General features: G+C 54.6%; 1 protein-coding gene across 1 annotated transcript; it reads right to left on the minus strand.

Annotated features, from left to right (window-relative positions):
* Positions 1–200: 200 nt before the first annotated feature.
* Positions 201–22,173, minus strand: ARHGAP19 (Rho GTPase activating protein 19; the record flags this gene model as incomplete). Its single annotated transcript, XM_082764387.1, is given in 13 exon segments — positions 201–2,762; positions 2,899–2,967; positions 3,432–3,524; positions 4,131–4,229; positions 4,902–5,090; positions 5,809–5,874; positions 6,785–6,871; positions 7,424–7,650; positions 8,364–8,573; positions 8,911–8,991; positions 12,984–13,249; positions 22,098–22,144; positions 22,147–22,173. Coding segments are annotated over 13 exon segments (1,518 nt in total). The 3' UTR covers positions 201–2,705.
* Between the last annotated feature and the right edge of the window lie 417 nt (positions 22,174–22,590).

The following is a 22,590-nucleotide window of genomic DNA, read 5'->3' on the forward strand; positions in this document are numbered from 1 at the left end:
GTGCCAGGGGGGCACAGAGCTGCAGGCAGGCGGCGTCTCCGCACTCCAGGGACAGCAGCGAGGGGGTTTCTGAGCAGACACTGCCTGCCTTTTGAAGGCGGAGGCACCGCCAGGTCCTCACGGTCCCAGAGAAACCGCTTAAGCCACTCAACAAAACCATTAAAAATAAAAGCATTTAATATGGGGTTTTCACATGAACACACCGAAAGGCAGCAGTCTGAAAGGGAACGCACACGGCATGTATAAATAAGAAGAAAGATTACAAGTACTTTGGAAATGACAGACTCTGGGAACGGTTAGTGGCTGCTCTGGGAGGAAGCATCCTTGTGAGGCACCACGGCGCGGGGCAGACAGATGGGGCGCATCCAGACACGACAAAACCCCCCCGGCTGTTGGGCAGTGCGAGCAGTGGGGCTGCTACAACCAAGGGGCCTCGAGGCCAGGGCCCTGCCAGCCACCTCGTGCTCAGCACAGGCTAAAGGCAGGGCTCTGACCCCAGCACCTTCTGTTCTGAGCCTCCTGGGGACGGCCCCGTCTGCAGGCTGCGCCCAGCCCTTTGCAAGGGAAGGCATCCAAGGCGGGCAGAAGGCTTGGCTGATGCACCAGGGATAGTTTATCTCAGGGCTAAGCAGGTCTCAGCTGTGCCAGAAGCCAGCAGGCTCTGAGCTGGAGCTATCCGTGAGGGGTGGCACTGAAGAGGGGAGCTACTTCCCTCCCCTCTGTACAGGAGCGGTGTATTTAGCTTTAGGAGCAAGATTGCTTTGCCAAGCCAACGTCCTCAGAAACAAATACGGCCAAATGTGCCCAGGACAAGGGGGAGAGGAGGGGTGGGGTGAATAAAAGCTTCACCCCACGACTGCCTTTATGGTCTCTGCTAACAGAGCGCTGCTGGGGGCTGCAGGAGCAGGGCTTTGGCTCAGCCAAACACACCGTGCCCTTCGGAGAGGAGCACAAAGACAGCCTGAGCCTCTGGAGGGAACGATTACAGACACATCCGAACAGCACGTACGGCTACCACAGCAAACAGCCTCTGCCTTTCCTGACAGCATCCTTGCCTGCCCAGTCCCTGAAGAACCAGAGCTCTTTCCTTGCTGTGACAGAGGCTCCTAACACCAGCAACTCACAATCCCACACCTACAGCCCCACTAACCCCTACGTTCTCAAGGCAGCTGCTCCACTCCGGGGTCAGGCTGGGGACAGGCACCCCGATAAAACACCAGCAACATCCCTCTAGACATTGCAGCATGAGGCATGTGGCTTTGTAGCTCTTTAAAAAAAATAAAAATCTGAGTACAAACCCATGAATAACTCCAGCTAAGCTGCTCAGGGCTCCAACAGCCCCCTCTGACAGCTCTAGTCATTCAGACTGAAGTCCCTGCTTGCATCCCGATGTTCACACCTCCTGCCACCAGTTGTCTGGGAGAGCTGTCAAGGACAGAGCTCTAACTCCTGCCGGCTGCTGGTTCTTAAAGATTAGAAGACAATTATAATTGGATTCCAAAGATTATTTGCTTCACCAAGAAGGGCTGAGAAGCATTTAGACGGTTCCCTGACTGATTAAATCTGTATTTCACAGCAGTGACCCTGTGTGTCTCCTCCCAGAGAGCTTGCAGACAGGTACTTGGCAGGACTGGCTTACTGGAGCACTCCAGCTTATAACCCCACAGCTGACACCGGCCAGCTGTGGTGGGGGGGTTATCCTGGATCTAGATGGTGTCAGCTCATTTCTGCAGCTCAGGGCAAAAAGCCCAACCTGGCTCCAGCCCTTTCTCCCCACTTAATGACTAATCAGCCAGGCACCTGACCAGCCATCCAAATATCTGAGCCAAAGCCTTTGGCACCATTTGCAGCACATCACAAACAGTTGGAGCCCTCCCACACCTCTCACTGCTGTGCTCTGCAGACAACCACCAGACTGCCTGCCCCAGCCACCCAGAGGCTGTCCTGTCCCAACAGCTTCTGCCAGCCTCCTGTCCCCAAAAATAAGCCCTGCTCCTCTCAGCCTCCCTGGGGAACACGAAGCAGAGCCACCCCTTGCTCACCGGGCAGAGCCAGCAGCGTGGCACTGCAGAAACACGAAGGCAGTGAGCAAGGGCTGCCTCCACCTCAATGTGAAACAGTGATGAGAAAATGAGCCTCTCCTCTTCAATCTGGCCCCTCCTGTGCTCGGGATCATTTGTGCGCTCCGGCCCTGCAGGGACAAGGCCAGAGGGACCCCGCAGGAAGCAGAGATCCCAGCAAGCACAGAGGGCACGGCTCCAGAGGGGCACGGTGAAATGTCAGGATGTGGGTAAAGGCTGGAGTCTGCTGCTCACACTGCTAACAGAGGGAGGGAAGCGAAACCAAGCCAGTGCGTTAAACACCCAGAGCAGAAAGAGCAAAGAACACGATCTCACAGCATTGCAGAGAAAGCTGGGAGTAAAACAGGGCCCCACAATGCACAGGGCTCCCCTTGTAAGCAGCTCTTCCCAGAGCCGGTAGGTCAGACATGCTGCACAGGTTTTGGTTAGATAGTGGTTTGCCCCAGAGTAGAACGAAATACGATTTATGTACAGAACGAAACAAGTCCCTGCAGCCTCTGCCAAGGTCCGGTTTCACGGGCGCTGGAGTGTTGGTAAGGGCTGCAGGCTCCCCGCTCAGTGCAGCACAGTATTCACAGCTTGCGAGGCCGGGCACTCCCCACCCGTGCGTCGGCGCGAAGCCCTTCAGAGGGACGAGGAGTCCTTGGAAAGCAGGTGGGCTCGCATGCGCCTACAGGAGTCCTGGAGCAAAGAACGACAGCCTGAGACACAGAACGCCATGCAGGAAGAGGGGGACACGCTATTATCCCCCTCAGGCACACAGCCCAGCAGGCCAGGTTCTTCCCTCACGGGAAAAACGTGTATTTGTCTCTCTCACCTCTTTCCGGCCCTCCAAAGATTTCAGTTTTGCTTGGGACGTGTGAGCTGGAGATCCACATTTCTGTAACTGGATGAGATAGGGGAATGGGAGCAGAGAGAGGAAATGAAGCATCATCCACAGCCTTCTCTGGGAGCTACCTGTACCACCAGAGAGCAGCTGCCACCCAAATCTACTCTTGGCTTTTCTGGCTCAGGGGACAGCCCTACCCACAGGCAGCTGGCTGTGTGCAACGTGTGAGGGAGGATGTGAGGAGTAAGTGGGCACAAGGCGATGCCCCAGAGCAGCAGTGCAGATAAACCCAGAGGGACAACTCTAGAGGCGAGGCCCAGAGCTGCCACCCACGCCATGGTGGTGCCCTCGTTAGCCCTGCACTGCTCTCCCCACAGCAGCTTCCCAAGGCCTTATCTGATCACACTGAAGAAACTTGGAAACCTTGTCTTGAACAGAGAACAGTGAGCAGTCCCCCGGATCACTCAGATGGCTGCCCGAGTTGCATCCAAACTCCCTTCCACAACTTGAGCAGTTCTTACCAGGTGGATGTTCTCTTTGCTGGCTCGTTTGGGCTCCGGGGTGGTGTCCCTGCTCTTCCTCTCCACAATAACTGGGGTTCCCAAAACCTTCCTCTGCCGTAAGAAGAGAGGGCCGTTGGCTAGGGCTTAGAGTGCAGAGAGGAAAAGAAAAGGAAGGAGCAGGATGCATTGCAGATAAGCAGCTGGATGCTGGGAAAAAAAACAGGAAGCCAGGCTGGAACAAAGACTGCAAAGCAGAACCACCTGAAACACCATGCCACCAGGCTGAGCCTGCCTGGTCCTAGAGAGTCTGGGAGCCGACAGAAGGGCTGGCCAGGAGCCCAGGTTGTCAGAAGCAGGTACATGCTGCTGCAGGGCAGCCCGCAGTGTGCTCACACCTATGCTAACAAGCTAGACTGCATGACCAGCTCCCTGTCGGTCCTCATCTCATCTCAGGAAGCAACCGAGCTCTCAGAAAGATGCACAGTTCCTACAGCCAAGTGTTTCAGCAGAGCATCTCATGGATGATTACGCTTTATACTAGCAAGGCTTATTCTCACCGTGCTGCCTTTTCTCTCCTCAGTGGACCTGTGTTCTCTAGCAGCCAATACTTTGAACAGTCCCTACCTTCGAGGGCATCATTCAAGCCAGGGCAAGGCAAAAGCAGAGAGCAACATCAGAAACTCAGAGCAGAAAGCAGGGCTCAGAGGCTGCCTTTACCTTAATGAGGCCGCTGAAGGAGCGCGAGCGGGTACGTCGTGGTGCCGGGGGTGTGGCCGCTTCGGAGCCAGGAGTGAGAGCTGAAGGATGCTTATTAAACTAGGAGGAAACACGAGGGCAGCATCTTAGTACAGTTACTGTCACAGCTAAGCCAGCCCCTTGCTGCTGCATGCTGCCCTCTGGCTAAACCTCTGCCTGGCTTTTCCACAGCCCAAAATGGAGGAGCAGCTCGTAGGTGCTGGGAGAAGAAAAAGGAAGGTTACGCCTCCCACACAGGACTACAGGGAGCCTGGGTGCAAGGCTGCTTTATGCTCACTACCAGGTTAGCCGTTGAAGCAAAAAGGAGCTGGAGGCCAGCAGCCAGGACAGGTGCTGGCCATGTCACCCAGTCTCTGGAGCAGCAGGTTGGCTGGGAATGCTCACCTGAAACCAGTTCATCCCACTCTCTGCAGGCAAAAGAGGAAGGAACTTCTCCCTTCCCAAGGCAGGAAGCTCAACAAGGCCATGATCAGGACTGGGGAGCTGCTGGCTGGCATATCCCTGGCTCAAAAAGCAGCTCACAGCACAACCTGGTGCAGCAAGCTCCACTGTCAGCCACATCCAGGATAGCCTTCCTCCTCCCCTGCCTTCACAGAGGTCACACTGCCCCTTACACAGCCCAGAACCCATCTCCCCAGCCTGCCCAGGACTAGGAGTAGCTCTCAAGCAGGTCCTACACGCAGAATTGTGCTGACAGGCACACCCCAAAGAGATCTTTCCTCCCCGTGCTACCTGCCGAATGAGCTTTTTCTTCTTTGCAGAGTCAGGCATATTGTGGACATGGCGAAAGAGCTCCCTCAGAGCCGCCTCCGTGCGCTGCTGGGTCTCCTCCTGATGGCAGGAGTCCAGGCGGCCTCGCTTCTGAGACTTGAGGGGCTGCAGCTCCTTGGAGCCAGGAGATGTGAGCAAATCCAGGTCATCCTGGGAAAGAGGAGACAGCAGTCGCTTGCCATGCTTTAATCCAAGTGAGCCACCCATCTGAGTCAGGCTGGGCAGAGTCTCGTGAGCTGCCTCACCCCAGTGAACGCACAGGGCTGTGCTTTCCCTACCCCTCTGCAGCAGCACTGCACCAGCAGGCCCCGTGCCAGGAAGAGGTGACAGCAATACAAAGGTGACCCCATTGCTTCTTCCCTCCCTTCCCGGATGCCAGCTGCAGGAGCCCTTCCAGGCCTGAGCAGAGTCAGTGCAGCTCCTGGCGACACCTTGTCCCTCTCCTGCAGCTATCAGGGACAGAAGCACTTGCTGGAGAGGCGCAGCCACCCCGTGTCCCAGTGGCAGCAGGTAGCCTTTATCCCAGCCCCTCTACCGAGCAGCCTGGCCGTGGCAGCAGATGCATCTGTCTGGAAGGCAGAGCCCTGTGAAGGAGCAGGTGCTGCACGTACTGGGCACAGGGAGCAGGTTTGCTGCTAAAGAGGTGCTGGTAGCGTTCCCCGTGCTTTTGATTAACAGATGCTCCAACTCTGCCCAATTTCCCTAATGCAGTTGCCTGCTCTACCACACCATATGGCTCCCTCCGTCCTGTTCTCTAGCAGATCCTCTTGCACAACTTGGTTTGCTTTCAGTCTCTTTCACTCACAAAGACCCCTTTGTAGCACCACAGCCTTTGCCCTTTCACAGAGGGCACAACTGCTGGCCTTACCTTGGATGTGTGGGCTCTGGACCCCAGGTAGTGCAGCCTGGCACACTCCCGGATGTACGCTGGGGCCTGCAACCACGAGCAAATACCATATGTATGTTTAGTGTGCTGGGCTGTGGGGCAAGGGCAGCCCCACAAAGAGCTGCTCTGCAACCACACCACACATGTACACTGCTGCTTAGGGCAAACAAGACAATGGGATTTCATATCCTCAGTGGAGTCCCTGCTCACAGTTTCCCCTTGATGCATGCAGCCAACACAAGAGGAAAACAGAACAAGAGCTGGGTTCTACGGAAGCTTTGTCCAAGCAATGCCCCCAGCTCTGAGCTGGACAACGAGGGCAGAAGGGAAGCTTTCTCTGGGAAGTCTCTCTGCAGAGGGTAGATGCCTACAGTGACCAGGAAGTCAGGAAACTGTTGCAGAAACACCTCCTTGGAGGACCTACAGACAGCCCCACGGTCCTGTCCTACCACAGCATCCCACTCTGGGCTAGGCTGAGATGCCCGAGACTGCAGACTGTGCCTGTAACACCAACAGGTTGACTGCCACTCGCAGAGAAGTCCACAACAAAGTGACCCGTTGTATTAGGGATGCAGCTCTAGGCAGCACTCATCCAGGACAAGCCCCTTCAGTTTCCCTTCCCTCTCAGAACTCAGAGGGAGCCTGGTCACCAACTGCCCCAAGGAGCCAGGTTTCCCAGGCGGGAAGCAGGTGCTGGGTGTCCAGCAGAGGGTGGTATTACACTGCACCGTGCTGCTGACCTGCCAAGGCACAAAGACCACCTCCCAGCTGGCTGCCTTCTCCTGAAGCCCAGCAAAGGCTCCCTCTCACTAAAGGAACAGCTTCTTGCAGGAATCCTGCTCTCACTTCAGAAGAGAGCACCCAGAATATACCCAGACAGATCCCAGGGGGCAGGGGTAAGGGGCATTCAGTCTCACACAGAAGGTGCACGGAGAGCAAGACCCCAAAGCACACTTACCTTGAAGAGTTTCTGCGAGTGTTTGATCATGAAGGTCACTCCATTGTTTAGCTTTGTGATATTCTCTTGCAGGTCATTTGCTGTCACCTGGCAAGGGGACACAAAGGCACAGCTGTCAGGAGGAAAGCAGGAACTGTCTCTGCTGCCGCCCTTGTTGATTCTGGGGTACAGACACAGACAGTGTCTCAGCAGGAGAGGGGCAGGCAGGGCTCACAGCACACCAGTGAGCAGAGCTCAGAGAGCCAACACTGCTCTGAGAGGAAAGCTCACCATACACCTCAGCCACCCAGACAACTTGGGGGCCACACAGTGCACCCACAGCACAAGCAACCATGCAGAGAGATATCCGCAAGGTTTGTGCAGAGCTGTTACTCGTAACAGCAGGTTTGTGCTGTGCTTTAAGTTTTACTGAAAAAAAGACAAAACAACAACTGTAAAATGAAACCTGCGGTGGGTCTGGACTGAACACGAGGACCGCGTCCTGGCAGACAGCACCACCTCACCATCCCAGCCTCCAGCCCTCACACCACTGATGGTATCAGCACAACCTGCCCATCCTGGTTCCTCCCCTGTAGGCCTGACAAGCCTCTGCTTTCTACCTTGCAAGATCCCACCACCAGATACCGAGGTTCTGCTCACATTTCTGGGCCACAGGATGTGGGGCGCGAACATGAGGGCAAGATTGTGGGCAGACATCTTGTTCTTGTCCTGCTTCTTGGCGGTCTGGTAGAGCAAATCCAGCAGCAGTTTGAGTAGGCTGCGGTTGGGTGCAGGAAGGATCAAGAAGAGCAACTGGAGGGCTTCAATTTGGCGCTCTTTGTCCGGAGTGCTGGTCTTATTTCCCTTCTCATCAAACAGCGTCAAGTCTGCCAAATCACAGGGCTGAACATGAAGGACATGCATTCCCCCTCCGACGGCAGGCTTGTTGCAACCAGTTACCCTTCCCTCTTCACATGCAGGTCTCCTTTGAACTCCTGCACAGCTCTTCGCCCTTTGTATCCCTCCCCAGCTCCCAAACTCCCCACCTGACATCTCAATCTCCCCAAAAAACCCACAGTTGCTAAGAATTTTGATGAGTTGAAGGCACGATGGAGGTTGTTCACATAAGGCAGAATCACAGAATACCCTGGTTTGGCAAGGACCACAAGGAACACTGAGTCCAGCTCCTGGCTCCACATAGGACCACCCAAAAATCAAGGTAGTTCAATAATGTACATGCTCAGTTATTAAGTTATATTAGCCATTAAGTAATAATGGTTTTTAAGTACTCCCTAATTCAGGAAACCCCAGGTTTTAAACAGATGGAGACCCAGGTAACCCATGCAGGCTCTGCTCTTGAAGACATCTTATGCTGGAGAAGGAAGGCTGGGCTAGGCAGGCCTGGTCTGATTCCTTAGGGTGTTCAGCCCCAGTCCTTCCAGCATCAGGTGGAGATGGCAGGAAGATTCCTTCTTACCCTGCATGTAGGATTTGCATTTTAGGATCTCCCACAGCCTAGCATGCAGCTCTTGATCACTACCAGTTTCCTAGCAGGCTGGCTCCATCCCCTCTGCTCATCACTCTTCTGTTGCTCACTCACCTGCAATTTTGAGGTGGGCATGGAAGTGCTTGTGTGTCAGCAGGGGCTCCGGTAATTCACCCAGGAACATCTTAAGCAGGGTGGCCACATCGTTGGAATGAAACTCGCCAGAGTCCAGGTCAATATCTGTACCGCTGTTCAGAGCATCCTTCAGCATCTGCTGCCTGATGCTGTTGCCTGGCACCCGAAACAAACCTTCTGCTCGTAGATCTGTTCAACAGAGGGGAGGAAAAAAGGCTACCAGTTATTCAGAGGCTGATTCCCATCCTCTTACTACACCAGTTCTCTTTCCAGAGCTTGACAGCAAACCTCAGTGAGCTGTATTAAGAGCCACGACTTCAAGCTGACTCCCATAAGCAAAAAGAATACGTGCAGAGGGCGAAATAAATCAGCTTATCTGCTAGGCAATTCTGGGGAACAGGCACCTAGTCCTGCCCACAACTCCTGCTGCTGGAGAACTCGGAGCTTTCCACCCTGCCTGCACCAGAGACCTGAGGTGGGCCAGATACCCCTTGGGACAGGAAGAGAGCAAAACAGAAGCACTCACTTTTGTGCAGATACTCGATTAACTGGGAGACCTGCGCGATGCCTTCTTCCGTCAGCGGTGAGCCGAACACCACCCCTTTCTCTGCGGAACAAAAGATGAGATGTTCAAGCAGCACAGAGCACAGCAGTCACAGATTGGTCCCCACAGAACAGGATCTCAGCATGCAAAGACCACTGCCCCAAAATACTAAGGGTGAAGGTCACAAGGACCCCCCCCAGGCGTTATTTCACAAGCACTCCCAGTTAAGTCACTTTATCTCACCATGCTGTACTTACAAGAGCTTCATCATCCTGCTTCTTACCTCAGCTTAATTACAGTTTTTATCAGCTAAGGCAAACATTCTCTAGCTCCTGAAAAGAAAACAACACCAGAACAGATGCTTCAGTTTTAAAGGGCATATCATCCGCAAGCCTGGGCCCTATGGAAGCAGCAGCGTGGGAAGTGTAGGTGTGACAGCCTGGGCTGCCCAGGTGCCTGACACATTGGCAAACTCCACACTTGGGAAGCAAAGCCCAGCTGAATCCTCACCGTGACTTCTCATGGAGCAGAGCAGAGAACCATGAGACTACAGGAGAGGGGAACAGGCACGATCCAGCTGGCTCATGCTGGCCTCCTTTACAGGGATGGGCAATCCCCACAATTCCTAAATCTGGTGAATCTTTTCAATATTAGCTGCCCCAAGTAAAGTGCAAAGTATCAGTAGGGTGAGCAAGGAAGAACTAGAAAAAAGGGAGAGTAGCAAAGCAATGAGCTGGGCCCTGCTCCATAAGGAGCACCAGCAGCTCCTCTCACTCCCCAGGATTGCTGGAGCTGGCACGGATCAGCTCCACAGCTCCAGTAGGGGCAGGCTCCAGCCCCAAAGGAAGAGAACAGCAACTGAGCTGAAAGGAAGGAGACTTGCATGGGAGGAAGCACTAGATGAGAAGCACGTTTAACTGACAGGTACTTGCTGAACTAGTGCAGAAAACTGCTCTGTCCAGAGGGGGACTTCCCAGTAAGTGTTTATCAAGCAGGATATTTTTTTTCTAACAAATGGAGTCTTGCTGGTGAAAGGCTTTGTCCACCAGATGCACACAGCCGGCTCTGTCCCTCTGAAAGCTCAGCTAACTCCTACAGGCTTCACCAGGAGCAGCCACAGCCCCGTGCACCACTCCTTCCCTCCCATGCACAAAGTTTTTGGCTGCAGGCAGCCAAAGAGCTGCACAGAACACACCATACGTGCTGCCTGGCACTGAGAACTTCACCCAGGTACACAGCTGGTTTGTCCTGCCCTCACGCTTAGGCCTCAAAGAGCCTGCAGATTAAAGAAAAGAATGTTCCTCCCATCTCCACCGCCAGCCTGGCAGCACTGGCCACTTCCAAGGGCTGGCTGGGTGCTTCCACCCCAGCTTTCTGTGGCTGAGAACTTTCCTGCTTGTAGTTGCAACTGACAGGCAAGCTATCCATGCAGCGCGTTGGCTGGGCTGACAGAAGTTCTCCCCCCACCAGCTTTGCCTTGTTTTTTTTCCCCCTCATAGCACATTGGGATGTGACTTGCCTTTGGTCTGCTGTACTTCAGATCTTACTGTTCGGTGGTGTTGATGTTCACAGCATGTGGGAACGACCTGGTTAACACCGTGCACTTCTCCAGCAGCCGTCCTGCACAACTAAATTTATTCCGCCTAAAGAATGTTCCACTTTCTTCCAGGACTTCTGAAATACCTGGTAAGTCACCAGGAACTCCAGCCTCCCGTTAAATCAAGAACTTTCTGACCTCCCTCTGATAAAGCACATGCTCCAGTCTTGCAGGAGAAAGGACAATGTGACCTCCTGATCCACACGTAGGATTTGAAAGGCTTGAGTGCAAAGGGAGAGAACAGTTGGCAAAAAGGTTCTTGTCCTTGAAGAAAACTAAACTCATTAGACATTCAACAGATAGAATCAATAGTGGCCAGGAAGAGGAGAGGAAAATACATCTTCTTGAGACAAGCCTGACAGATTCGATTTACTTTTGAAGTCAGAAGCTGATATCTGAATGAGAATTTGATTCTCAAAGAAACTTGAAAGAAGCGCCTGGAGAATGGATGCTGAGTTACAAAGGCTTAGATGTTATGGCACGACTGCTTCTGAAGCTAAGCAGCAGCATGAGATTGAGTTGCCTGATGCCCAAAGAAGTCGTATTTGCAGTTTGATCAGCTCTGAGCAGTATGGTCCTTGGCCTCTGGCTTTGAAGAAATAAAACCTGTTTGTTCTAGCTGGTCTATAACACGAAGGAAAACAAATGATAGCTCAAAGATGAAACACACAGTACACGAAATTGATTTTCTCCGTAGGCACAAACTCCCTTTTTTCTCAGAGTTTGGCCAGGGAGTTCGCAGACAGAGCTGTCAATGGAGGGAGACACTGCCACTGCAGCCTGGGAGCGCAGCCAGCAGGCTTGGAAACATCTGCTAGCTGTGGCTGCAGGGACACATGGCCAGGGCATGCTCTGAGTGGGGAAAGGCACAGCTCCTGGAGGGAGAGGGCGAGCAGGAGGCGTCAGGTCTGAAAGTAGGCACCAGCAGTGCTCCAGCAGAGTACAGGTAATTAAAAAAAGCTAGAGAAGGCTCACAAACCGCTGCTAGGAGGTTTTGACAAGATCAGGGAAGTTTTCACATGCCCTAAGAAAACCATTCGGCTCAGGTACTTGCTTGCTCCAAGTAACGAGTGTCTGACCATCAGGTGTCCTGCTCTCTCCTGGAACAGGGGCAGGAGCAGCACAGGTACGAGCACAGTCTAACTGCAGTCTGGGGGCAGCATACAGACCTGTTATTCTGGAGCAGCAAGGCAGATCGTGGCCATACTCACTAATTCTCACCTAAGTATGCTGAAGTACTTGATTTACAATGCTTGATTTTCCCCTGCAGTGCTGCCCAGCCCAGGGTGAGCGCTCCCGCTGGGTGCAGGGCAGAAGTCAGCACCAGAAAATTCGGCCTGAGCAATGGAGCTGCAGGGCTTGTCCTGATAAAACAAGATGGAAACTATACAAAGGACAAAAAAAAAAAGACAAAAGAGGCCATACGCAGACACAGTGGTACCCTTCTCAGAGATCCTCACAGTAGCAGAACTGCTCAAAGGAATTAGAAATGTCCAACCCCAGGCTGCCAGCATTTGAAGGCAGCTACCCACAGCTTCTCTGCCAGCAGCCAGTTGGTCTAGCTAGGAAACCACGGCAGACAGAAGGATGTGAGAGGTGCCCAGATGGAGGCAGTTTGTCTAGATGAGAGAGGTTTCACTGAACCTACAAGGAGAACCAGCATCCCCTTGGAGCGTGGGCAGAGGTGGGAGAAGGCACATACACACCTCGAACACCCTGTAAGATGTAACAAAACCAAGCAGGAACGCGAGCCAGTGAACGGGAGAGGATCCAAACACAACTGTGCTGCTCAAAAGCGAAGCTCAGACTTCTGACAAGGAGGCATGCCTCAGAAGCATGATCTCCCAAGGCTGAACCTGGGCTTGAGCAGAGCCAGGCAGCAGAGCTTTGCCACTGGCAGCTGGGACTGAGATGTGGATCGGAGCTGCATTTGGAGAGGCTCTTACCTGTTTTATAGATTTGAGCTGTACAGAAAAGACCTTCAAGACAGCTTTTACAGCAACTGAAGGAGACAGCAGGCACCAAGTAAAGTCAGTGGACTGGAAAACCTGGACATTAATGTTCTTCACAGAACCTGATGTTCTCAACCTTTATTAATACTCATGAAGAGTTATTAATACTCACTCATGAAGAAAGCTAACGAGCTAAGGAAAACAGAGCAGGGACTGCCACAGACAAAGTCAAGCACGCTGCATGCAGAGACAAAGCCACCTTGGCATGCCGTGGAAGAACCTGCAGTTTGTTCAGACACACCTCTCCAGCTCTGCACTATCCACACCAGGAGCACGCAGGGACACAAACACCTCTGTGGTTTGTGCTGGAATCCCCAGGGATCACCACCAGCAGTATCAGGCTCAGAAGAACAGGTCTCTGCTGGGAGTTATGTAAACTATGGGTAACAGAGGATAACTGTCAGCATCACCCTGAAGGTGGGTGCCAGATGTCACATCATGCTCACCTTTGCGTTTCAAAGACATCAAGGAACGAAAGAATCCCGAAGCTGTGCTGTTTGCCCCAGGCAGCTTTGGGTCTTCCTCTCCCATCAGCTGGGCCAGCTCTGCCCCAGGCAGGTCGATGAGCCTGGTGATGTTGCTGACAACCAGCTCTGTGAACACCTCCGGCTTCTCATGGCGCAGCTTTTCCACGAAGAAGTCAGGATTGAAGATGATGGGCTGGCTGCGGAGGGAGGAGTCATTGCAAATGACAAGGTTGCAGATGGCATCACTAGGAAACAAAAAAAAGAGAAGGAGAAAAAAATAAAGCAACTCATCACTTGTACAGCCAGCTGGTGTGCCCCAGAGGAGACATCTGCTGACACAGGAGCTACCAGTCTATACCACCAGCACTGTCTGTCTTTGGTGAGCGTTCAGCACCATGAGATTACGTTTCCCTTTGGAGCTAAAACATTTCTGGGCTGTTTGCACAACGCAGCCATGCCTGGCACTCCACGGTGTGATGGCCAAATACAACGCCCAACCAAAGAAACTCACTGCATCCACATCCTCCTAGCTCAGGCAGCAATGACATCCAACATTTTACATCAAATTACCACTCTTGGTCATAAATAAGTTTGGTGCTGCCTCCTTTCCTCCCAGAAATTCACTCCCAGTGGCCTGAAATTCTAAATCCCAATCTAAATATGTTCCTGGCCAGCTCACACCCAGCAGTTCCCGTTGCTGTCCCAACCTCACTACCTTTCTAGCGACAAATAGGAAGTCGCCTTGCCCTGGGACTCTTTTTAGGACCATGATTTTGTCACAGCACTGGCTCACAGTACTGCTAGGGATCCAGGTGACAAGCTGCCAACATTTTTGCTGTCCACCAGCCACCGTAACTACCCAGCTGTGCACTCCCAGCCTGGAGCAAGCGTGAACCCATCAGTGCTAGGACAAGCCACTTGAGATCAGTTCTGTAGGATCTTCTCTCTGGGAAGAGCCTGGCCCCATCCCCTTGACACCCTCCGTTCAGATACACACTGAGCAGTCCCCCTGAGCCTCCTCTTCTCCGTGCCAGCTCCGTCAGCCCTTCCCCATATGGGATGCCCCCATTCCTTAGCCATTTTAGCAGCCCTTCACTGAACTCGCCCCAGGAGCTCCACGTCTCTCTTGCCTTTTCTTCAGGCTGTTTTTAATCTGACCTCCCAGTTCTCTGCTGCCACCCACCTTCTCCAGCTTGACAGCTTTTCACGTGGCATGGGAAAAGGGATGCACCCGAGACGCTGCTCTGCCGAGGGTTATCTGCAACAGGTACTTAGCCCTGGCAGAGGTTAGGCAAAGCACATTGCCCATGTCTAAAAATAAAGCTATCAAAGAGATCCCGGTTTAATCAGCACTTCACCATGCTCACGCTGAACTCAGCCCGATTTCCACCTACCTCTAGGTCTTTCATCACCACCTTCCCACCACTTTCTCAAAGGCTCGCACACTTCTGAAGCCGTGCCCAGAGGCTGGCACCTCCCTTGCCTCTCCTCTCCCTCTTTTAAGTAAAAGTGAGGATTGGTGTCACGAATCCCCAGTCACAAGCTCCTGCCACGATGCCCCACTTGGCTGCAAAGCCTCCCTGTCCCAGGAGGCTGCCCACTGCCCGGCTCACACACACTGCCTGCTTTCACTCGCTGACATTTCCAGTCCCACCAGCTTTTTCCTTCGAGTTAGAAATGCGCTGAAATCACGGGACACCGGGTGCTCAGCAGCACTTGCGCCGTGAGAACCCCCCCAAACCCTTCTCCCCCCGCCAGCGCTCCCCGCGGATGCCTGAGGCTCCTTCGGGAGGCTGGAGGGGAGGAAGGTCTGCGAGGCAGACGGCGCGGCAGGCTGCCAGGCCAGCCAGCGTTTCGGAGAGCTCCGCAAGGTTCCCAGCTGCACCGCTCGCAGCGGCCTGGGGAGCACGCTGCCGACTCCAACTGGGGGCCACATTTTCCCCAGCACCTCCCAGCGCGTTTTTCAGCACTTTGTTCGACGCCATAAATCAGGACCGAAAACGCATCGGCTCGATCCCCGCTGCCAAAAAGCGGCCGTCCATCAACCCGACCATCCCCGCGTGTCATCACGAGGGGCTGTGACACACCAGCAGTGCCAGCCCTGAGCCCCACCACCCCTCCTCCCGTGGCACCGCAGCCCCCGAGCGGGGTCAGTAGCGGGTGGACAGGCCCAGAGACCCCGCCAGCAGCGATCCCGCTCGCTGTCTCCCCCCAGGGAGGATTTGCAAATACCCCGCAGCGGTTACATGGAGCAGCACGGACGGTCTGCGCCCCCCGGCCATCAGACAGCTCGGTTCGGAGGAAGGAAATCAAACAATGTCATCAGCTAGAGCTGACCGGCGGGACTCCTCTGCGCAGCCGGCGTTCGGGCTGCTCAAGGTTTAGCGACGTTTACTGCGAGAAAAGAAATAGAAAAAAAGTAAATTTCTTACATGAGTGCTGAGAGCTTTTGGAGAGGCATTAGGAAGCAGAGACAGGGGAAAGAACTTGCTCCTTGTTTGCAGCAACAAAAGAAACCTGCCTGTCCCAGCACAGCCTATGCAAATCCCACGCATGCTACGAGACACAAGGGCGCATTATTGGGGCTGAAAGGCCCCCTTGGCACACACTGGGCATCAGCCTTCACGCAGAGACAAAACAGAACAGAAAAGCTGGACAAATTGATTCATGTCTCTTGCCAAAGGCTGCGTAGCTGGAGTTTAACGGCAAATAACTCCTACATGGAAACCGGGGCTCTGAATCAGGAGCGGAGGGCATTAAGTGCTCTCCACCTGTATCTAAGAGGGGTCCACAAAGCAGCCCCAAACCTACGGGTTTGCCGTGAGGAAAGCCGTGCAAACACGTTCCCAGCAGCGGCACCAGCGGGACAATACCGACGTCCCCTACCCGCACAGCCCCGTGCCCAGGAGCCTTGCTCGAGACGCTCCCAGCCCCTGCCTCTCCCACTTTTAGGTCATTTCAAAGGTTAAACACAGCCTGCGAGCTGGGAACAGCCCCGTCCCTTGCCGCTTGCCACAATGGCTGTGCCACCATGTGCCGCTCTCCCGCTCCCGTTCCGCCCGCCGCAGCTGGGACCAGCCCCGTGCGCCCCCATTGTGGCGCTGCGAGGAGCCACTTCGTTCTGAGAGGTCACTTTATTAGCACGGAAAATTTGCCTTTGTGCCGTTATTGCTAATCAAAATGGAAATGCGGAGCACGCCCCCCAGTTTCTGAAGCCCCCACCGGCTCCCCGCACAATAACCCTGCCAATCCTCGGTGCCGCACACACCACAACCTTCGGAGAGCCGTGTGCCCCATCTGCTGCTTTCCCCTTAAAAAAGGAAGATGGATGCACTCTGCCTACACTCAGTTTATGTAACAGCAGCAAAGGGGAGACAAACAGTTATTCAGGGAGGTTTTTCGCTATTTTTTGTCCTTTAGCTCGCAAGTGGAGATGTATTTTTAGCCGCCGTGAGCTCGGATCACTTTCCGACACGTCGAAAGGCAAAATAAAGGGCTAAATACATGTAGCTTCCTCTCTGATCCCATGAATAAAGTCAAATCCCAATGAATAATAAAACCTTGTACTAATAGGGTTGTGATTAAGACAGCAGATTAAAAAAAATGGGCCCTACATTGTGCCGAGCTTCTTGCCATTCTCGCATCTTTCCGGAGCGAAGCCTGTGATCCCGGGCGAGCCACAAAGCAAGCTGTCTGTCACCGCCGGCCTTCTGCCTTCAGGCATGACAGCCCCATCATTTCATGGGGAGCGGATGGCGCAGGAGGTCAAAATCGTGATGGATCAATTAATCCCTAAGGTAACTAGAGCCCATCCGGGGAAATGTCTTGGAAACGAGGACAAAAATGAGGTTTTAAGTGGCAAAACCTGGTGGCTGAACCTGCGGGTAGGAGCCTTGCAAGCAGGCAAATTAGCTCGCGTGGAAGCAAGCTTGCGTTCGGCTAGGTGAGACCTGCTGTTTTAGCAGCTTTTGCAGGTTTTTTTTTTAATTGTTCCGACTCCACGCATGTGAAGGCAGAACCAGATGCAAGCAGCATGAAATAGAGCATAAAGAGAACATGAGCCAGGAAAGGGAAGGAAGGGGTACCTCTGGGGCAAGCATTAGCCGTGTCTGCCTAGCTGGGGAAGAGCTGCACGCTGCTGATGTGCCGAATTGGGTGGGCACAATCATCCCCAGTGCCATTTTGTGCACCTCGCACGGTGTCACCAAAAAGCGAACACCTCCCTCACACCACAGCACAGCCTCACCACGGAGGAGTAACGGGATTAAGGAGCTGCTGAGAATAAGGCAGATAATGGAGGAAAATCTCCCCGTATAATAACCACACCTTTGGGCTGAGAAACAGGCAGGCTACCGCCGAGCAGCGAGCGCGGCGCGATAAGCAGCCGGGGAGCGCGGGGAGCGAGAGCCTCTTCGGCTGGCTGAGCACAAAGGGAGCCGGGATGGATGCAGGCTCGTGGTTCCCCGGGGAGGGAGCAGGAGCATCGCTCCCGCGCCCTGCCGGGGTAAGGAATCAATTACTGAGGCTGGCTGAAGGCCGTGCTCCGGAGCCCGAGAGGAGCCAGCCCAGATTCCGCCACGAGATGAAAGAAGCAGAGTGGAGCTATGCGGAGTCGCTTTCAGAACAAAAGGAAGAGCAGACAAATTATTTCCTACATTAAAAAAAATAAATAAATAAAAATTAAAAGATCCCTAAAGGGAACAGACTGCGGGGCCATGAGAAGTGACTCCGCAGTTCGGGGTGTTTTGAGGACTGCACTTCAGGCTGACATTCTCGCAGGGCAGCCTAACAAAGATCGCATTCAGCCCTCCCATTCAGCGCGGCAGCTCTTCCCGGGGTGACCGATTCTCCTCCGAGAAATGTCAAGAAAAACACGCCACGGTTTCTGCCTCGGGTTGTGCTCGTAAGGCCCGTGAGGGCAAAGAGCCCTTTGTGATGGGCGCAGAGCGCGCAGCACAGCGGGTGCCAAGCCTTGACCGCTGTTCCTAGACTTAATCCGAGCGAGCCATAATAGCAGACACCGCCTGCTTTAATTGCTGCTTTGCTTTCTTCACCCCCAAACAGCTAACACGGAGCGAATCAGCCTTTTGGCTACGGGAATCAGATAATAATATACAATTTAAACAGCAGGGAGGCGGGGAACAAAGCTGCTATTATGCGCCAGCAGCCTGTGCTGGACAACCTGCAACTAAGGCGACGCCCGGCCATCTTTCGGACATCGGGTAAATTGGCCGTCCACATCCCTGCTGCAACCCACAAATTCAAATCCTGCCTCAGCAAAGGCCTTGGCAACATCAGCTGCACATCTGTGGTGCGCAGCCGAGGCAGGCAGACCTACCTGGGGGGATAAAAGGGCTTTGGGGAGTGTGCCTTGGAAGAAGCTGGGAGTGCAACGCGGTACGAGCCAGGCTGCAGCGGCCAGACAGCTTTGTACATGGGAAGCGTTGGGAAATTTACATTTCAGTGTGATTTTCTCCGAGTTTGACCTCAGTGAATTCTTTTATGGCATTTTTCAGAAGGTCCACAGGAAGATCGTGATGTGGCCGAAGCAGTACTTCAATCGGCCGCCGGCACAACATCAGAGCACCCGGATGCCTTCTGGTCCTAAAAGGAGACAAACTGAAAGGGAAGACAAACTCAAAGGCACCCCGGAGGAGCTGCAGGCTCATCACAGCGCTCCTCACCCAGCAGGTGATCCCGCAGCGCGCCCAGGGCTCCGCAGACACACCGAAACCCCGCGATTTTGCATGAGGGATTTGCGAGTTGGTGCGTCTGCCCTAGCGCAGCCTTAAATAAATAACAACCCCGTCCTCCTGCCTCTCGACGCGGCACCAAGTTTGTAAATGTCTTTATTTTAATGTAAGCCCCTCCAGGAAGCAGCTCGAAAGGAGCAGCCTCAGATCCAATCACGGTTTCAGTGAAGCCGGCACCAAAACGGAGCCTTTTCAGGCGGCAGCTGCCTCGCCTCATTACTGCTCCTTTCACTTTTATCGCTGGGGCACCGGGAACCTCAGTCACAGCTGGGGACTCCGCTGTGCTCCGTGCTGTACAAACACAGAACAAAGGCACTACCCCGTCTTCAGAGGGCTAGAGCTGAAATGAATGCTGGAGGGACGGAAGAGAGGAGGAATCCCAAGAGGAGAGGCAGTGCTATCAGTCAGCGTGACTGATAACTCAACTCCGCCAGCTTTTCTGAAGGCACTGTTAAAAAGGAGGGCGAGGAAGGACGGGGGAAATAATCAGGTCACGCTGCAGACGTTTAGAGAAAAGCCAGCTTGTGCACGAGGGCGGCGTGGGGCTGCGCACAAAGCAGCGGGTCCGAGACACATCGTGCAGGGTGCTGGGATGCGGGCAGCGAGCCGAGGCAGCCTGAGAGCCCCCTGCAGCCCCTTCCCATCGCCCGGAGGCATCCTGCCCGCCTTGGAGAAGGTCACCAGGTCCTGGGGCTGGGGGCTGTCACCAGAGGGTGAACACCAGCCAGGCCCACCTAGCATGGTACGTACCCACACGTGCTGCAGGTGCTGCTCCTTGGAAGAGCTGAAATTAGCTTGATTGTTCTTTTAATGCCTCCAGCATTTAAATTGCACAAATTTGTTTAAAAAAAAAAAAAAAAAAAAAAAAAAAAAAAAAAAAAAGGTTAAGTCGCTTTGATACACTTTAAAACACCCATGACCAGTGCCAGCTCCCACCTCAGGTGGGAAGGGTTTGTACAAGCAGAAGCTGGTGCAGCTTTCTCTGTGTAGCTATAACCGTGACACAACGCTGCATCTCTTTTGTTGTTTCCCTTTCCTGACGTGCCATTTGCTTTGGGAACACCGCCCCGCAGACCTGAGTTTTTCAGCAGACCACTTGGCACCACGGCAGGGACCTGCCAGGGCTGCTGCCTCCCACAGCCAGCGCAGGATGTCAAAGCCCTTCTCACCAGAAAGCCCCCGCAGACACCACGGAGCAGGGCAAGGGCCGCGTCCCAGGTTCCAGATGTGTAAAATCCCACAAGCTGGAGCGGCGACGAGGCTCACCTGGATACGTGCCAGCCCTCCAGTAAGCCGCTGACATCTGGCCGGGGCTACGAGGCGCACAGAGAGGCAGGAGCTGCGCCAATAAACCAACTCCCCCAGCCCAGCAGAGCAGGAGCCTGCCAGGGGGGATTTGGGGCAGGCTAGGATGTCAGAAGCTGGATGCAGCCCGCTCCTCCACAGCTCGCAGGGCTGCAGAATGCCCGTGTGGAAGCCCCAAGGAGTCATTCCAGCATCCTGTCTGAACTCCAGCTAAAACAAAACGGGAAACCAATGCTGGCTCCCCCGAGAACACGCAGCCTCTGCAAAATCAGCGCTGCCACGCTACCGCTCGAGAAGAAAGGATGTTTCTGGATGGACTCCAAATTATTAGAGGTTTACAGGCCAAAAGCAAACATATTAGAAGTTTTTGTTAGCCAGCTGGCAGGCAATTATTTAAGCAGCTTATCGCATTCCCCGCTATCTGCAGTTTCTGAACAGCAAAAAATATTTGCGAGGAAACTCTAGATAGCTTTATGTGATTACCTAGCGCAGGGGTGAGAAAGGCCAAGAGCCAGGGAGCGAGGCTGGGACCCTGCAGCCGTGTTTGTACCCATGGCCTCAGCACTGCCCAGGCTCTACACCACATGTTCCCAAGAGGAACATGACTTTGGTGCGAGCACTAAGCACGAGCCATCGCTCCCACCCTGCCGTCTCCTTCCCGTCTGCCTGTGCCTCTTGTGAAAGCCCCACACGCTGCAGCCCGCTGCCCTTTGGGACAAGGGATTCAGCTTCCAGCATCCCGGCTGCACCGAGGCACCTTTCAGCAGCGCTGGTGAAGCCCAGGGGCATTTCCATATGCATGTGAATGCGCACACAGCGCCCAGGCGATGAGTAGGCTGGCAAGGAGACCCAGACGCTGCTCTGGGAGATGTGGGCAAGCCGCTCTCCCCCTTCAGACAAACACACAATCGACTGAAGTGCAGCAGAACAAGGATCCCGTTGTCTGAGCCCATCCCAGGCCCTGGATGGGAACAGGAGGGGGTGTCACATGCAAACATACAGAAATACTGCAAGGGCAAGGCGGCCTTGTGTCGGGGTCGGGGTGCGTGGCTACGAGGGCTGGATTAAACGCAAGGCTGAGCCTCGCCAATTTGAGCGAGGGCTGCGGGGAAGGGAACGTCTGAATAAGCTGCTCCCTGCCTGTGGATGAAAGCAGCCGTGTGTTTGGGCTCGGCTTTCACAGCCAGCCCAGCCCTTCCTCCGTGACCCTCAGCAAGTCGCTTCGACTTTTTGCCATGAAGTCAGGCTTCCAGCGAACATATTCCGCTCTGCAGCAGGACACAGAGGGCAATTGTCCCCTCTCTCAGGGCCTGTTTACGACGTGAGCTGTGCTCCAGCTGCTGTGGGACGCTGCCCAGAGGCTTTTTTCCAGGACAGCCCGCATCCAGGCGGGGGGCTGGACACCTCCCCGCTCAGCCACCCCTGCCACACGGGATGGGTGACACAAGCACTGCGTTGGGCTTTAAATGTACTCCTTGAACCCTAGATGTACTCGTTGAGTTTTAGGTGTATTTCACAGGAGGGCTGATGTGGGAAGAGCCCTCTGAAGGGTCCTGCCCAGCAGGATCACCTACAGCACGTTGCACAGGATGGCACCCAGGCGGGTTTTGGGTATCTGCAGGGAAGAAGACCCCCAAAATCTCTCCGGCAGCCTGCCCAGCGCTCGGTAAGGCGGCGTTAGCACTGCTTGTGTGGAGCTGGAGCCTCCCGTCCTGATGCTGGGCAATGCTGAGCAGAGACGGGGCGCATCCCCTGGGCGTTTTAGGCACTTATATACGCCCCTAAACGCTTATATACATGCCCGGACACCCTGTAAGCCCTCAGGACATTGACCCCGCAGCAGCCGGGGCTGCAGACAGACGGACGGACAGACCGACAGACGGACGGACACCGCCTCTCGTCTCCCGTCCGTGCCAGCTGCCGCCCGCCCTTCCCGCAGGACGAAGCAAAACGGGGAACAAAACGTAAAAAATTTGAGGAAAAAAAACCCCGAAAGCAGCGGCCGCTCTGCCCCCCCCCCCCCCCCTGCTCCTACCTGCGGCCGCCCCGCCCGCCGGCTGCCGGCGCTCCCGCCGCCATTTCAGCTCATACCTGCCGCCCCGCCTCCCCATTGGCCCGCCGCAGCACCCGCGGGCCCGCCCCCTTCCTGGATCCCGCTCTGTCATTGGCTGCGAGCGGAGGCGCCCCGCCGCCGTTGGTCGGTTCGAACGAGCACCGGGCCAACGAACGCGCACGACGGGCTAACGGATACCGCCCCCCCGCGCGCGGGGCACGCTGGGAGTTGTAGGCGGGAGGGAGGTGGAGGGGCGAGAAAGCTGAGGGCCATTTTGCCTGGGGCCGAGCAGCCCCTGGGGCTGGGATGCGGGGGGAGCCCGCACGGCGCCAGGAAGCGGCCAGGAGGCTGCTCGCTGCCTGCAGGGCCGCCACCTGCCAGCCTGGGGCTGTGCGCGGAGCACACAGTACCCGCACACCCGACAGCCCAAGTTTTAGCATTCAGTATAAAAATGTACACGGCTGCCCTCCTAAGG

This window comes from Aythya marila, assembly GCF_965140915.1.
Source record: "Aythya marila genome assembly, chromosome: 7".
In the NCBI taxonomy this organism is placed as follows: domain Eukaryota; kingdom Metazoa; phylum Chordata; class Aves; order Anseriformes; family Anatidae; genus Aythya; species Aythya marila.